This window comes from Mastomys coucha, unplaced genomic scaffold (assembly GCF_008632895.1).
Source record: "Mastomys coucha isolate ucsf_1 unplaced genomic scaffold, UCSF_Mcou_1 pScaffold6, whole genome shotgun sequence".
In the NCBI taxonomy this organism is placed as follows: domain Eukaryota; kingdom Metazoa; phylum Chordata; class Mammalia; order Rodentia; family Muridae; genus Mastomys; species Mastomys coucha.
Window position 1 is genome coordinate 49,981,390 of NW_022196912.1, and position 17,934 is coordinate 49,999,323.

Genomic DNA, 17,934 nt, shown 5'->3' on the forward strand with positions numbered 1-17,934 from the left:
CTTGAGAAGTAGTGTATGGGAGAAGGAAGAATAAACAAAAGGAAAAAAAAGAAAAATGAACTTTTAAAACAGGTATGATGGAGTATCTGGACATTAGAGCCCCACCTCTCTCGGGATGTGTGTATGTGTGTGTATGTGTGTGTGTGTGTGTGTGCGTGTGTGTGTGCGTGTGTGTGTGTGTGATTTTAGTTGATAACTGTTTTGTTTGGTGGTTTTCTGAACTCCTTTTATAAAGTTTGTTTTCTATGCTTTATGCACTACTGGGTTTGTCTTTGTTTGCTTAGTGGCCAGTTAAAGCCTTAGCCTTTGTGATGGCGACCATGTGTACATAAGTGTGTTAGTGTAGCTATTTGGGCACCTAACCTTGCCCTTCACTTCCTGTTTGAGCAGACCCTCAAAGTCACCACCAATTGAGAGTTTAGGGCCCCTGTAGGTCTCTTCTGAGCTTGAACACAGCCCTGGGGATACACATAGCCACAACCTGTCGTTCTTGTAGCCTGCTGGACTGTCAGGGATCTGGTGCCTATTATTTACCATACAGCTGTGCATCAGCTCACATGAAGCTTCTGGATTGCCTTGTAGTTTTCCAATAAACGCTTTTGAGAGAAGGGGCTTTCATACTATGTGATTCCTGTGTGATTTTAGACAAGGATAGCCTTTTCATCTTATAGGGAAGAACAAGACACAACAAATTAAAGACATCTCCCTGGCAATCAGGTTCTAGTGGAACACCATCCTCATTACACCTGTAAGGCCTGCCAAATTCCTGATTTTCGCTGAGAATGAGTATCGCTCTGTGTTAGAGCTGTTAGCAGTCCTGGGAGACCACAAAGCTCACTCTTCCCATTAGGATTCAGAGAGTGTGCTCTTTAATACAGGTTGGTTGAGTTGATAATCTCTAGAGTTTTGAATATACTCATCCTGATAAATTTTTCCAATTTTGTTATCGCCATGGTGGGGGCAAGAATTTACAGGCTTCAAAGTGGTAGTTTTGCTAATGCTATTTTAGCAAAATTGCTTTGGAATTCCACTTGGTGCTATCTACCAAAATGTATTATGTGGCGAATCTAGAAACTGCACATTCTTGCAATGCATAATTTTAAAAAGGCAGCATGTTCTAGTGTTCATGCAGTGTTGTTCAAAGAGCAAATGTTGGCTATTACAAGAACAGCACACAGGAGAATGGGCTGAATGTTTTAACATAAAGGAATGGATTATTACTCTAAAAGTAAGTGAGTCACAGGTACATATCCATATGCACACACCTTCGCAGCGTGATTTCAAAGGAAAGAAAGCAAGAGCAGAGTACACAAATACAATTCTATTTTTTATAAAGCCTAAAATGTTTTAAACTATCAAAAAAGTAAATGAGTATTTTTTTCATTTTTTATTAGATATTTTCTTTATTTACATTTCAAATGTTACCCCCTTTCCTGGTTTTCCCTCTGAAAACCCCATGTCCCCTCCCCCTTCCCTGTGCATACCAACCCATCCACTCCTGCTTCCTAATCCTGGCATTCCCTACACTAGGACACAGAGGCTTCACAGGACCAAGGGCCTCTCCTCCCATTGATGTTCCACAAGGCCATCCTCTGCTACATATGCAGCTGGAGCCATGAATGACTCCATGTGTACCCTTTGATTGGTGGTTTAATCCCTGACAGCTATGGGTGTACTGGTTATTTCACATTGTTGATCCTCCTATGGGGTTGCAAACCCCTTCAGCTCCTTGGGTCCTTTCTCTAGCTACTCTATTAGGGACCCTATGTTCAGTCCAATGGTTGGCTGAAAGCATCTACCTCTGTATTTGTCAGGCACTGGTAGACCCTCTCAGGAGACTGTTATATCAGGCTTCTGTCAGGCAGCACTTGTTGGCATCCACAATAGTGTCTGGGTTTGGGGACTGTATATGGGATGGATCCCCAGGTGGGGCAGTCTCTCTATTCCTTCAGTCTTTGCTCCATACTTTTTCTCTGTAACTCCTTCCCTGGGTATTTTATTCCCCCTTCTAAGAAGTACCGAAGTATCCACATTTTGGTCTTCTTTCTTCTTGAGTTTCATGTGGTTTGTGATTGTATCTTGGGTATTCTGAGCTTCTGGGCTAATATCCACTTATCAGTGAGTGCGTACCATGTGTATTATTTTGTGATTGGGTTACCACACTCAGGATGATATTTTCTAGATGGGTTTAGTGCAGAGTTCTATCAGACCTTCAAAGAAGACCTAATACCAATACTACTCAAACTATTCCACAAAATAGAAACAGAATGTACTCTACCCAATTCATTCTATGAAGTCACAATTACTCTTATACCTAAACCTCACAAAGACCCAACAGAGAAAGAGAACTTCAGATCAATTTCCCTTACGAATATCTATGTAATTTTAAAAAATGCAGTAGACAGCTATGTGTGGTTCAGAGAGATAGGAATGTTCTAACTGTGAGCAAATGTTTGCTTGATCAGTATACTTACTATGTCCTGAGTAAAATGAAGGAACCATGATAGCTTGTTATTTTATTGCCTTTTGAATTTAGATGTATTTGTTTGTTTTTAAAAAGATTACTTTTACTTTAGGTGTATGAATGTTTTACCTGTATATTTGTATATGCATCATATGCATTTTTAATTTCTGCAGAGGTCCAAAAAGGATGTCAGAACTCCTGAAACTGGAGTTACAGGTGGTTGTGAGCTGCCACTTTGAGGCTGGGAACCAAACCAAGACCCTTTGCAAGAGAAGCACCACTGAACCATCTCTCTAGCCTCATCTTGTTTTTCAAGTGTATCAAATAATTATAGCAATAAAAAAAGAAAATTTAAGCCACTTACTTGTACTACAGGAAGGCCCTAATGTAGTGGTTGGAATAAAACAGAAGGTTCTGAAGTTTAGACTTTACTGTGTGTAGGATCTGAAATGATTTGTTGATTTCTTTAAGGCAGTATCCTATTAGGGGGATTTACTTCAAGGGGACTCAGTAAGTACAGGGCACATCACAAGCAAACTGACTTTAGCAGTTATTCTAGAATGTTATCATAGTGATATGACATGGCAATATGTACTCAAGCATGAGAGAGATCGTGTTAGACAGTCAGGGAGTTTGGCATTTGCTGAATAAGTGGCGCGGGATACTCAAGCATGTGCAACATTTTCAAAGTAGCGTCAAAATAAATCCCTACAGGAATTCTTGAGACATACTTACTGGGTGTTTGTTTAATGAGATTAGCAAGTATTAACTTTCAGAGTTATTTCTTCATTCCATGCTTACTTTCTATAATGCTCTATATTCTTCTGGAATACCCCAAGTTCCAACATTTTCAGAATGTGTGTCCCTTTCTACAGAAAACTAATTTGGGAATCTGTAGGTTTGAGAAAGTGTGTGTGTATGAGAGAGAGAGAGAGAGAGAGAGAGAGAGAGAGAGAGAGAAATAGTGGTATGATGTGTCGTGCTAAGAACCAGAAAGCTTGAAATGCTTTATAACTTTCCACTCTGCTGAGCATTTCCATTTTGTACTAAAAATATACCAATTTACTGCTATAGTTAGCTGCATGTGTTATATTTACATATTAATTGGAAGCCCTTCACCTTTGCTGGACTCATTCTTGTAATTTTTCTGATTTACTAGTCTCTCCAGGCAAAAAGGACAGAGTACTTCAGAAGTGAGTGAGACAGTCTGTCAACTGCAGCTTCAAGGTTTGGCCCAGGTAACTTTATCTTTGTTGTTTTTCTTTTCTGTGTATATTCTGGAATAATGTTCTATCTCTTAGAATCCCTATGGTCTCCCTCCCGCTCATCTCTCATTTTATCACTTATCTAAAGCCCACCATTCTGGCAAAAAGCTCTTTATTGTTTTAATACTTTCCAAGATAAATTAGTACTATCTTAAAATAAGTAATATTATACTATACCAGTGGTATTTCATTAGAGTTTAGATTTTCTAGGAAAATGGGTAAAACATGTGAGAACTGAATATAGGCAGAAAAATGACCAAAAATAGTGGGTTTTTCATTCTTTTTTTTCCCTTTGTCATTCATTAACATATTACTTAGCAGTGTGCTAAAATAACCTTCCCCATTTCCTCCTCGGATCAGAATACAGTAAACCCGCAGGCCATGAACACAATGCCCTTTCCCTGCAGGCCCACTAGGCTAGACACTGGCACCTGTGTCAGGTAAGTAGAAGGCACTTCTGGTTGACTAGGGGTTCACAAATGTGGCTCTAGCTTAGTTTTTTGAATTCTACATTGTGTCTACATGTCATTTTTGGTTTCTATTTTTCCAGTGTGATTTCCTATCCCCACATCAGCAATAGTCAGGGGTTCATTCATGCCTGTCAGCATGGAATGGGTGCCTATTATGGTCCTGTCTATCTTGGATTTTCTTTCTTTCCTTTTTTCTTGAAATCAGAAAGATAATTAACTCCAAAAATTGGTAATGTTCACCAAAGCAAGGTGAATTTAGATTTGAAATATATACTTATTTTGTACACTGAAGGTACATAGTTCAGACTCAGCCCTGATTTTCTCATCTTCAAACAACTTAGTGTCAGCTCTGTGGACAACTTGCAACCTCTTCAGACCTGCTTGGTAGCATGTCAGGAAATAAAGCCCAGAGACGCTATGAAATTCTGCAAAAGGTGCAGGAATGGGATGAGGAGCCTGGGCCAGCAGAGCCTTTTTCAATATCTTTTACACTTTCATCTAAAACCATGCCTACTGTTTGTTTAACAAGGAGGAGAAAATGCATCTGTAGGAATTCTTCCTCTCACCATAAATAAAACCATGTTAGTACAGCTGGTGGTCAGTATGTCCGTAGTACAGTGTGTTGACACTTTGTTTGTAACTGGCCATTTGAAATGACTACCCTCTAAAAATGGAGTTATTTGTTTCATTTTCTTCACTCACAAACTTGTGTATTCGGCCCAGTCAAGGCTTTCCTGACTATATGAATTTTAATTAAGAAGGCTTCTAAAATATCAATTAAAATTTCTCAAACTAAAAGCAATTAGGAATTGTGAATGCTAATATAAAAATAATCTCTTGACATCAAATGTGGCAATAACACAATTACTAATTGTAATATGTAGTCAGACTCTTACTTTCCACTTGAATCCTTTAGAAAACAAAGATTCTCAAATATTCTTTAAACATGTCAACTTCTCATAATACATGACATCACTCAAATAAGAATAATTATCCCCAGGCATTACAGGGGACAGCAAAGCCTGTCCAGAAAGCTGAATCTTTCTGACCTTTTTATTTATCTTTTGCAAAGATCAAGTCTAAAATTTAACTGCTACATTCATTAATGGATCCATTAATCCCCTACATGAGCAGTTAATGTCCAGAGGCTAAATCTTGTCAAATGCACACAGACATGTCTTTTAAAACAACAAAACCCCCACAACCTACCTCATCCAAAGCTCATTTCTATAAATTCTGACCCCTGGGAAAGATGACACCACAGTTTATGATGCTGTCCTACATTTTAAATCACAAGATTCAGGCATAAATTGAATAAAAATTCATTTAACACAAAGAAGAATAATCTTATTTAGATTCTAAATTAGAATTACAAAATACAAGGTGCATATGTTGCTGGTCATAATAGATTTCCCTCAAGCCTCAGAATTGCTAAAAATACCAGATCAATCACCATTCCAGATCACATTATGAAGTGTGTGAACTAGTGCATTAAAAAACTGTGTTAGCACCAACAAAGTTTATTGGGGTAGCTACATTCAAGACACACATGGCGGACCTTTAAATAGCACTGTTAAAATACCAAATAAAATGTCAATGTCTGTCAGGTCTCTGGCTTTTATAAATTGTTTAGACTGGAAACGTTGGGGTTTGGACATTGTTCTTTTCATAGGATGTAGAAAAGAAGAGACCATAAAAGAAAAGAACAATAAAGCTTAGCTCATTTTTGAAGTTCTTTCATGGAAAAACATACTCTGGATCATTACTTCTCTAATCAACAATTTCCTTCTTCCTCTCAGTCCTTCCGTTGTCGTCTGGTATTTGAGTTTCTCCCCCTCCTCTCTCTGGGTGGTATTTTGAGCTTATACATACTACTCAGTAACAAGAGTTTTTAAGTCACTTCAAAAGAGACCATATGGATTGCATGACAGATTTTACGCATGCACGCATGCACGCACGCACGCACGCACGCACGCACGCATGCACGCACACACACGTAGAGAACATGGTATTTTTAATGTTGGTTTTGCTTACCAGTTCTATGGTCTTACAAATACACCAGTAGGATCTGAATACAGAACTTTCTGGAGAGAAGGAAGGCTCTTCAAGCAGGATGGTCACCAACTATTTACAGAGGAGTTCTGCTCACACTTCTACGGCCATCTTTTTGCCCTCTGTCTTCTTCCCTGTATTACGTGCCCCCCACACCCCTGCCACTCCGGCCATTTCCCAAACAACAACATCTCTGTTTCAGCAACTTCTCTAGATTTCCCACACTTAATGCAGCCCAGACCTCACCTTCAGCTCTCCTGAGGCCACTTTGGAAGCCAGCTCAATGACACAGCCAACAGCCATGCGTGCAGCACCGGACGAGTGCAGCTCATTCCAAATGGTGTCACTGTCCACCTGTGCAAACAGTCAGCAGGGTCCAAAAAAGAGAGAAAAGGAAAAGAGAAGAGAAGGGTGAGAAGGGGATGGGGGAGGGGATGAGAAAGAAAAAGCAAATCTGCGAGGAAGGGCTGGCAGGGTAACAGCCTATGTACAATAACATTAGTCTTCCGTCCTGGCCAGCTGAAAGGCCTTCTGGACATGGCTTTGCTTATAGTTTTTTTCTCTGCATTGAGTTCTCCAATGGAAACACATTCCTGCCATGCCTCACTGCCATTCCCTGTTTAGATTTCTCATTACAAATAGCATTACATAGGCCAGATCTGGCTTAGGTACAGGCCTGCTAGAAACCAGGCCCTGGCAGTAGGTAAAGCAAAAACCATGGGCACTTAGTTATACATAAAAATCGGATTTGCAAGTGCTGCAGGGAGAAAAATACCGTTCTGACTGCAGGTTTATCGGGAGCCAAAGACAAGTTTTAGGCAGGTACCAGTAGCTGGCCACGAGTAGGAAGCAGTAACCACAGCTGAGCCCCAAGAATGGAAGGGCTGTGTTGATCTCACACTTAAGACATTAGCTAGAGTGAACTGTTAAAGGGATTTGGTTCACGATGGAGAGGCTCAATTCTTCCAGGATGGATACTGTTTAGAGCCTAGTTTCAGCACAAACTGGATTTCTCAAAATGCACAGTTGCTTCTGTCCTGGGAGCACCATCATGGAAGCATGTTTGAGCACTCTTGAAATATCATTGGTTCTTTTCCACACACACACAATAAGAACATACATATTGAGAATATTAAACGTGCAGTCATAATCATTTTAATTGTAATATACATTGCTTATTTTATGTAGAAAGCATTTTAAAACATTGAAAAATCAGCACCAAATGATGGGCAGCTCTGATCTCAGAGAGTGTGAGTCACAGGAAGTATTTAAGAAATGAGATTAAATGTTTATGAGTATAAATATCAAGCCTTTGTAAGTGGGCCAAAGAGAGGATATCCTGTATAAAACCAAGCTTTTGCTTCAAAAAATTGAGAATGAGTCAAAGGGCTAGTCACATGAAAAATTGAAATAAATAAAAATAAGGCATATTTACAAAGCACTAATAGGTTTCCTGAGTAATATCATTTATCTGTTCTTTTTTTCCTGTAATCATTATTGACTTAAGTCATGGCAAGTTATCAACAACACAACCAAAACCACAATCATTATTGTTCTCAAGGAGTATGGACACACAGGTATCCAAGAGATGCTTGAGGTTCTGGCCTCTTTCCAAATAGCTGTGTCTCCAAGCTGTCAATGAGAAATAAAACAAACCAAAACCAAAACCAAACAAACAAAAAACCATGACAACTTGGGGCTTGTGAGATGGCTCAGTGGGTAAAAGCACTGACTGCTTTACCGAAGGTCCTAAGTTCAAATCCCAGCAACCACATGGTGGCTCATAACCATCCATAATGAGATCTGACGCCCTCTTCTGGTGCATCTGAAGACAGCTACAGTGTACAGTGTACTTACATATAACAACAAACAAATAAATATTTAAAAAAAACATGAGAACTATATAACCACACAGACAAACAAATATGCACACAGAAAATAAGGTCATCTAAACAGGATTGTTGCACTTTTAAAGCCAATCTCGTAGGAAAGACACCTTGGTCCTATTTATTAAATGTGGGTTACACTAGTCAATCTCTGTGCCCCAGCTTTCTTATCCATGAAAACATCTTGGACATCATCTGATAGCTCAAAGGTTAAGAGCACATACTGTCCTTCCAGAGGATCTGAGTTTGTTTCCTGGTAACCACATGGCATGCATTCACACAAACACACGCACAAAGCTGTTGTAGGATGCTTTCAAAGGACCCTGCACTGTCTAAAAGCATTCAGCTGAGTTTGGATTCAACCTGTTAGTTGCAGCAGTGACATCTATCTTCTCAAGAGCCAACACCCTACTGGATAAATGAATGCACTCATTGACCCTCTTAAAGAAAAGCAGCATCTTTAACTGAGCTTATATAAGCAGGTATTTGAGACTCACGAGGCTATGGTCTTAGCACGGTATGTTGAAAAATAAACCTTGGGATTGGTTTTGTGTTAATAGTTTATACACATATATGTATATCACCACACACCTTATGGTGTCATAATAAAGACTAGATGAGTGAGATTATTTTTAATTGAGTTAAACAAAGACATCTCACTAAATTTAAAATGGTCAATATGGTAACTGAAATATAGTTTCTAAGCACCTTATTTGTTAAATTTGGAATATTCAAATATTACTTATCTCTATATATTCTTAAGGCAGTTGATCTCCTTCTAAAATGTAAAATATTCCACTTGTTAGAAATACTAGCTGTTCTCTCAACTGAGAACAATGTTGGATTAGCCACAAGGCTCAAAGGACACAGGTTACCACAGATACGACCTGCCTGTTCACGCCTATTCTGCTTCCTGGAAGTATTTTGCATTGATGACAAATACTATGTATCTGTACCATTAGTGTTAGTGCATAAAACAGTAGTAGTTACAGTTTAATTTCCATTTAGTTAAAATCTGTCTTCTACCTAAAATGAGTTATGATTTGGGTGTATTTTTGTAGTAAAGATTTGATTGTTGTTCTCAAAGCATGATCAATGGATTCTTGAGATTTATTACTTGTATTCAAGTCTGCTTATCTCTAAACACGTTCATTTTTGGGAATCTATGGAATTCCTTACTCATTCATGTACTTATACTTAAGTATATAGGACATTTATATAAGAACTACTTGAACCTATGTTTTATGTAGAGTTTAGAATTAAGCGGTAGAAATAGGCAAGCTTCACGGATGTAATCAGATCACTGACTTCTAGATATGTGAGTTGGTTTCTTTTACTCCGTGATTCAGTTGTAACAACAAACCACAGACTGGATAATTTAAATTGCACAAGTAGATTTACCACAGTTAGTTTTTTGCTTGCAGGTAGCTTTCTGGGAAATCCTGCTTCTTGGAAGGTTACTTCTATTGGGAGAGGAACCTATTTTTCTAGTTTCATTTAGTGTTAATAATTTTCTAAATGCTTATTAGTCATTATCATGCATTTTGGATTCAACATGAATTTTGAGGAAGTTTTAGGAATACCAAAGCTCTGAAGGATTTATTCTCCCTTTTTCTTATACTGAGTGGGGAAACTGCCAACCCTATTGTCTTTTATCAATGCTAACACTAGGAAGGTCACTTCCACATGGGCACTGCAGTTCCAGATACTACAAGATTTCTTGACAGCATATGGTTGAGTTCACCAACCGATGATGTATAAGAGGTATCCGGGTCTATAATGGATGCAAAATGAGCAAGATTTGAGATGGACACATGTGTAGGGCTATGATCTGAAATAAACACAATGTAGTAATGACAGAAGCAGAAGTTAGACAGCCTACCACCGTGCACTCTGACGCTCTAGCTTGTGGAAGTTGAAACACCATGACAGAGTTTGCAGTGAATGAAAGATAACATAGGATGTAATAGAAAGTCCTGCAAGAGAGGAAAGAAAGTGGGGCAGAGCAGGGAGCCACACTGGTGGACACGTTAGCTACTCAGCACAACCTTGATGGGATTATTAACATATTCAAGGCAGAGCCTTAAAAAAAAAAAAAAACAGAATCACTCTATCTTAAAAACATGTTTGATTATTTTTCTTTCTATGCATTTGAAATTCTTTATCCATCCACCAACTCATTTACTGAATGTGTGTCTGTGCATGTATAAGTGTATATGTGTGTACTGTATGTATGTATTAGGGGGGCACTATTATGGATGTCAAAAGGGAGATTTGAATTAATATGTAGAAAATATAAAGAGGCAGACATTCAGAAAAGCATTGGTGCCAATGCTTATTGACATAAATAAGCATATAAATTAAAATTTTATGGTACAGAAGGATTTTTTTTCCTAATTCTGTCATATATGAAAAATTATGTTTGTTTGTTCCATATTATCTATGATAATAGTATCATAGATAATATGGAACAAACAAACATAATTTTTCAGTTCCCTGCTTCCCTAAATGACAGTGCAAGAACGGACTTTTGTCACCTATGACTCTCTAACACCTAGCTCATGTCTTGGGCTGTGTATGGGAAATTATGGGAGGAAGAAAGACTTAAAAGATGGCCCTCTGTCCTGAGAAATGAGACACAAGCAGGCCCAAGGGTATAACGGAGGCTGTGAAGTAGGGAGCAACATGGGAACAAATTAGATGGGCAAATACATGTTCCACATATGTTCACAAAGTGTTTATAGAGAAAAGACTCTGCATTTACACTTGCATTTGCAGTGGTGCTTATACACAACTTTGGGTACCAGTTGATGAGAAGCCTATAGAGTAAGGTCAGAAGTCAACCGAGGGTCACACTGATGCATTTCTAAGGTGTGCTTCCTGTGCAGTGGGAATGGAAGCTCCAATGCCGAGAATCAACTAAGGCAGTACTGTGACAGAGTCTATGGAGTGGACCAACTACAATTTGCCCCAAATGGAGTCCATAATGGAAGCTCGGGAGAGCCTAATATGAGGTGAGGTAAAGATGCTGAGGCCCAGGAGCCCTACTACACGTCCAGATTGCAGAGAAGTCAGGAATCAGGTGTCAATCACCAGGAAGCTCAGCTTCAGATTCATGAGACCAGAAATAATCAGCTTGCTGGGGAAATCTGAGTGTTCAGAGAACAGTATGAGGATTCAAAGACCCCTTCAGGTCTCCAGCCTTCTTCAGGCATCCAAATGTCACCTCTAGAGAAAAAAAAAATCCAAGAGGCAGAGCTATTGCTTCAATAGGCTCAAACTGATCATAAGTGGGACTTAAAAATCAGGAATTTTTATCTGAAAGGGGGTTAAAAGTAGAAGGGATTGGTGTATTATTACATGGCAAGATCAGTGTAACTGGGAAAAAAAAAAAAGAAGTGTCCACTTGGCAATTTTAAGAGAGTATAAACAATCCTCTGTCTTGTTCTCCTTTTCAGTTTTGTTTATTTATTTTGAGGCATGGTCTTGCTACCAGTGTCAGGTTGGCCTGGAAATTACGATCCACCTGCTTCAGTCTCGTAAGTACCCAGTTTGGAGGTTTTTACTATAATTACTAGCTTTAGCTGTGTGGTCTTATTATTACCAGTGTTCGTTTTGCATTATTGTGTATTGATGCACATGCTCAACAAGTGCTCTAACAGTGAGCTACCTCTCAACCTTTATATTATTCTCAATGGCAGAAAATTAATTGGCTAGATTCCAGGAAAATATATCTACCTAGGTTCTGACCAGAGCCTCTAAAGGCTATTCTATATATGCAGGGAAGTGGGGTGTAATTTTGTATTGCGGCTAACAGAACGATACTCAGAAACCATCCTCACAGATCCTCTGAAGAATTTACCAAGCTTTCCTTTGTGTGTCATTTTAGTAAAAGGTGTGTTTTCACCTTTGACAGACTTCTGTGAGTCAGATGTAATGTCAAGGTGTGATCCAAAATAAACAATTCCTCCCTTAAACTGCTCTGGTAGAGTATTTTATAGGAAAATCAAACAAAACAAAACAAAACAGCAACAACAAAAAACACACACAAAGATATTTGCTAAGAAAAGGTAGAACTCTGCTTTTGGCTGAGGGTCCTTTGACCTTGAACTGAGAACAAGATTTAGTCATCTGCTGGGGAGGCACAGTTTCTCTCCTAGAGATGCAACTGTAAGGCAGAGAGGAGGATTGTAAGGAAAACCATGGCTTAGTAGGTCAGAAGAATGTCCTTTGTGTTAGGGTGACAGCAATAAAGTAAAAATTATAATGGGCAAAATATTTACTCTTTCTAAAAAGAGAGGATGATGTAGAGAATGCTGGTATCAGTTTCTAAGTGCACCCTGAACAGAAAGAGAGGCCACTCTTTCTATATCTCTATGTGCCCCAAAGCTAACAGCGCCTGGAAGGTGATAGAATCTCACCTGCTCATCAGCAGTGGTAAGGCAATAAAGGAAAAGTCAAAGAACAGGGAATGGATGGAAATTCCTGCATTCAACCCACTCTGCATGGTTCATGTCCATCAGTATCCGATGCTTTTAAGATAAATAGGAGAAGGCCTTCTGTAAAGAATTCTAATAGGATAAATAAAAGCCAGTAAAGAACTAATCAATTACTTTAAGAAACATCCACAAGCCAGGCATGGTGGTCCCCACTTTAAATCTCTGCCTTTGAGAAAAGAAGACAGGAGGACTGGTGTGAGTTTAAGGCTGCCAAGTAAAACTGAACCTCAAAAACAGGTTAGTGGTGGAACTCAGCAGTTAAGAGAACTGGCTGTTCTTCCAGAGGACCTGGATTTAATTCCCACCACCCACATGGCAGCTCACAACTGCTTGTAACTCTAGTCACAGGGGTTCTCATGTCCTCTTCTAAACTCCATGCAGTAGAGTACCAGGCATGTGCATATAAAGGCAAAATATCCATATAAATCATATATCATATATCATCATATGTAATATGTCATATATTATATATAATAAAAAATAAAGAAGTGAGCCTCAAAATATAAACAAAGAAGTAAAAATACATACATATGTACATACATACATAAGCAACCAAACCCAGCCACTTCCTAATACTACCCATGTCTGAAAGAATAACATGTCCCACTCAGTGCCAGTCAGTAAAGAGAATGTGTGATCAGAGGCTACAGAGCTACAGTAAACTATGGAGCCTAGAGAGTTGACAAAGCTCATTTACTAAGTAAAATCAGAACAGCATCAAGGAAATAAAGAATGGGAATCCAGTATAGATTGTTTATATTTTCATCAGTATTTTTATATTCCCCATCTCTGAAGTTCTTTGGTTTGTAGTTGAAAGTAGAGATGGCACTAGTCATGGTGGTGGTCTTTAGCTAACAGGCATCGAGAACTTATTATGGTCTTTCTATCTATTTTAGCTTGTAAGTTTTACAGCCATCACTGATGTAAGTACTATTATTAAGCAGATTCGTAAACAAAGTACACAGAGGTGATTCCATTATTAATCAGGGAAACTTTAGTGAGGCCTCAGGATACTGGATTGCTTAACTATATTGATCATTATGATGGCAAAAAATAAAACATGACTTATTAAAGCAGATTCTAATCATATTTGCAGAATCTAAAAAAATTCCCTAACTAAATACATTCTGTAATATCCATGCACTTTATGTTTAAAATGATTTAACTTTACACTGTCAAGATTACTAAAATATTTTTTTAAAAAAATCAATTGTTTTTGACCATTTGAACATAGCATATTTGGTGTTTCCTACATTACTTGTTTATTTTATTTACTTATTTATTTCTCTTTGTCAACATATAGCTGGGATTCTCAGTGAAAGTGATTTTATTTTTTCAGGCCATTTGTTGATCTCTTGAGACATGCTTTTATTATCATGTCTGAGGGAAATTTCTGTTACTGGATTGTGAAGGGAAGAAGGTGAGGAGGATGTGCAATATCCAAACAGCCACAGGACAGTTCTGATAGAAAACTAATGTTTGTGTACTACCCAAGGCTCTTGAAATAATTAGGAAAGTATCATCTTGAAGAATTCTGATTGTATATGTGTATATGAAAGTAATCTAAATGGAGTCACTAAAGCTCAGGGGAGACAAAGTCCCAGCTAGTTATCTCTCATCGTCAAATGAAACATCAGTGTCAGGACGTGGGTTACATCAATTCAAACTGTTGGCAAAAAGGGCCCCTTGAACAACCCAGCTATTGCTCTCTATAAACTGATGGCAAAGTCTTATTTCTAAAGAAAATACCTACATAACTCATCAAATACAGGGAGATCAAGCTTATTCCTACCTAGATCCTTCCTTCACCTCTACTTACTAGTGTTCATGGTACTGAGAATCATTCTGCACACTACCAGAGGTAAAAGGTAAGTGCCAACCCAGCTACAAACATTTGAATCTACAGGAGTGACCTGCTTGAAAGATTTGCTGGTACAGTTTTGTGGGAGTAACCAACCAGTGTCTGATTTGACTTAAGGTTTACTCCATGAGATGGAAAACCAAACCCAACACTTGGTCACTGGAGTGGGCAGGAACCTGAGTCTAGGTAAGTAAGAGACCAAGGGGGAAAACAAATACTACTGTTCTACGTAAGAACTATAGCAACAAATTGACGTCTACGGACACTCTGCTATTCCCATAGATCAGTGCCTTCCTCAGCTATCATCAGAGAAGTTTCCTCCAGTACAGACCTACAACTAGACAATGTGCAGAAACCTTGGAACACTCAGCCCTACAAGGGATGTCTCCATCTTTCTCCTCAGGACACAAGGACCTCTAAGGAAGAGGAGGCAGAAGGAGAATAAGAGCCAGAGGGAATGTAGGACACTAAGGAATCACTGCTTTCTAGATATGACAGGTCTGGTGTCCATACCTCACAGAGACCTGGTCAGATTGCATGGGGCCTGCATAGGTATGCACCAGATGGGATCCTAGAGACGAAACAGACACACACTATAGCCCCAATCCCTAACCTAACCCAGAAGTTGTCTCCAACTGACCCCTACTTGCAAAGGAGTCTTACTGACTACACAAACCATACTCAGGAAGGCTCCATACCCCACAGTAGGCGGCCAGCACAAAATGAATCCAGTGGTAGTTTTTGGAGGTTCCATGTCTCTCATGTCTCATAATGCATAGTCTGGCCCTTTTTCTTGTCTTGTCTTGTCTTTTTTAACCTTACAGGTTTTTCGCTTATATATTGTAGTTTTAGATTTTGGGGGGCTTTTTTTGGGGGCGAGGGGCAGGTACTTCTGTGTGAGGAAGCGTATGTATCTCTGCATCTGTATGTGTTTCTTGTGATTTTTATTTGGCTTTTTTTTCCTCCCTGTTTGTTCTGCCCTATTTTTACTTATTTGTTTATTGCTTGATTGTTTTCTGAAGATAAAGCAAAAGTATAAATTTGGCTGGGCAGTGAAGTGGGAGGATCTGGGAGGAATTAAGAGAGGGGAAACTATAATCAAAATATACCGTATGGGAAAAAAACTATCTTTAATTTCAAAAAGAGAGTCCTATTGGAGGAAAAGTCATAGAGAGCTGTTATGATAACTTAAGCAGCTACGAGTACTTTTCGACCAACCTATGATGTGAATTTGACCACCAGAACTCCCATGGTGGAAAAAGGGACCCAACTGCAATGACAGATTTTCTCCTGATATCCACATGTGTGCATGCTTGTGTGCACCCCTACACACACAACACACACAAATAAAGAAATATATGTAATAAAAAATTAAAGAATCACCAATCCAAAGGGTCAGTGCTGCTGAACTAGAGGAATCCTTCCCTGGCACACAGAGACGTATGAACACTGGTGCTGCCTCCCCCAAAGAGGCAGCTAGAAACTCAGGGTTATCTTTTTCCTCTAGTGAGAGTGCTCATTTTGACAGTATGTGCATTATACACTAAGCTCCTTCCATGATCAGAGCATTCTCACTTTTTTAGTTAGCTCCACTCCTACCTCACTAATTGCAAGGCTGACAGCAACTCCACTCATTCAGTAATCAGCTGAGGCTATGTCTATTTATTTATTTATTTATTTATTCATTTATTTATTTAATGTATATGAGTACACTGTAGCTGTCTTCAGACGCACCAGAAGAGGGCATCAGATCCCATTACAGATGGTTGTGAGCTACCATGTGGTTGCTGGGACTTGAACTCAGGGCCTCTGGAAAAGCAGACAGTGCTCTTAACCACTGGAGGCTATGTCTCTTATGCCTCCCATCTGACTCTCTTTTAGCCTCCTCTCTCCAGGTAGGGATGCCAAACACATAGTACTAATTTCATCTATTCCTGACAAGTGCATTTGGCCTTTCCTCTCCATCTTTCAGCAGGGAGCATAGACTCTTGCCACCAACTCCAACCATCCCTTCCATTCTAGGATACCTCCTCTCTAAAGAAGGAGCACTATATCCATACCAGCCACCACCCACTCCCCTACCTGTCTGAGGACCAGCTGCCTAGCACCTGGCTCGCAACCCCTCTTCCTATCTCTTCTTGTCAGTTAGAGATTTTGGCTGCTCATGCCCTACCTCGCCAGCACTCATTGCCTGGGGAAAAATCCTAAGCACTTCTCTTTCTCCTGTCTCCAGTCAGACTCTGGGCTCAAAAGTCACATTTAGCATTGGCTGAAGTGAGACTACTAACACACCATTAAGACACCAGCACTGAATTATCCAAAGACTGAGCCCAAGCTGAATGCCTCCAGTCCTACCTGACAAGTTGTGGTAATATTTAGCAGAGCTTCAGACACCTACTCAAAGGAGAAATAAGATTTACAAGCCATGAGACACTACTAATAACATACTTACAGAATGTCTAGGAACAATCCTAATCCTTATCCTGAATAACCAAAGCAATGTCTCTTCCAATAAATACTCCTACAGTAATGTTTCCTGAAAAGAGCAACTTAAATGGCATGCAAAAAATAATAATAATTTAAAAATAGGAATAACAAACATTGTCAAGGATTCTAAAGATGTAATGAATAAATGCTGACATGAAAACTGTGAACTTGTAAATAATTGAATGGAATAATAAAAACTATTCAAGAAAACAGAATTTATGCAGAGCTAGACTATCTGAAAAAAGTCAACATGAAATAATACTTCAAGTGTAAAATTTAGGAATTCCATAAAATTCAGAGAAAAGCCTTAAAAATAGATAAAATGGAAGAGAGATTATGTTATGAAAATCAGTCAGAAGAACTGGATCAATCAAGTCCCACTCTACTACAAACTTACACAAATTCAAAAAGGGAACATGCAGGAATGCTGATTCACTATAAGAAGACCAAACCTTCAAATAATAAATATAGGAGAAGAAAGGGAAAAGAAGGGTGAGAAGGAGAAAGAGGAGAGGAAGGGAAAGAGAGAGGAGGGGAGGAAGAGGAGGAGGAGGAAGGAGAGAGAGAGAAGGAAGAGGAGGAGGATCAAGTTGAATGCAAAAACTGAAGTAAAAACTATTTATAAGAGCAACAATGAAACAGAAAAGCATCCTCAATCTAATAAAAGAGACACTTAATCAAAGGTCGGGAGACATACAGAATACCAAAAGACGAGGCCAGAACAAAACTTTTGAAGTTGTATAGTAATCAAAACACTAAATCTATGGAGCCAAGAAAGGACATTGAAAACTGTGAAAGACATAAGTCATGTGTTTCTTGGAAAACCCATCACAATAACAGCTGGGTTTTCTTTTCTTATTCTCTTTTTAAAAATCTTTCTATTGATTCTCTATGAGTTTCACATCATGTACCTCAATCCCACTCATCTCCCATCCCTTAGTATCTGCCCT

The 17,934-nt window shown here is 38.9% G+C and overlaps 1 protein-coding gene across 21 annotated transcripts in view; it reads right to left on the bottom strand.

The window, feature by feature from the left end:
• The window catches only part of Hdac9 (histone deacetylase 9), an 832,819-nt gene that overhangs the window by 175,804 nt on the left and 639,081 nt on the right, over positions 1–17,934 (bottom strand). For 20 of the 21 annotated variants that reach the window (XM_031355577.1, XM_031355573.1, XM_031355564.1 and 17 more), the window contains one exon: positions 6,498–6,605. The exons of the other annotated variant lie outside the window; for it this stretch is intronic. In XM_031355577.1, coding sequence (XP_031211437.1) covers positions 6,498–6,605 — 108 coding nt within the window. The remainder of the gene's footprint in view (positions 1–6,497; positions 6,606–17,934) is intronic. 21 annotated transcript variants of the gene reach the window in all.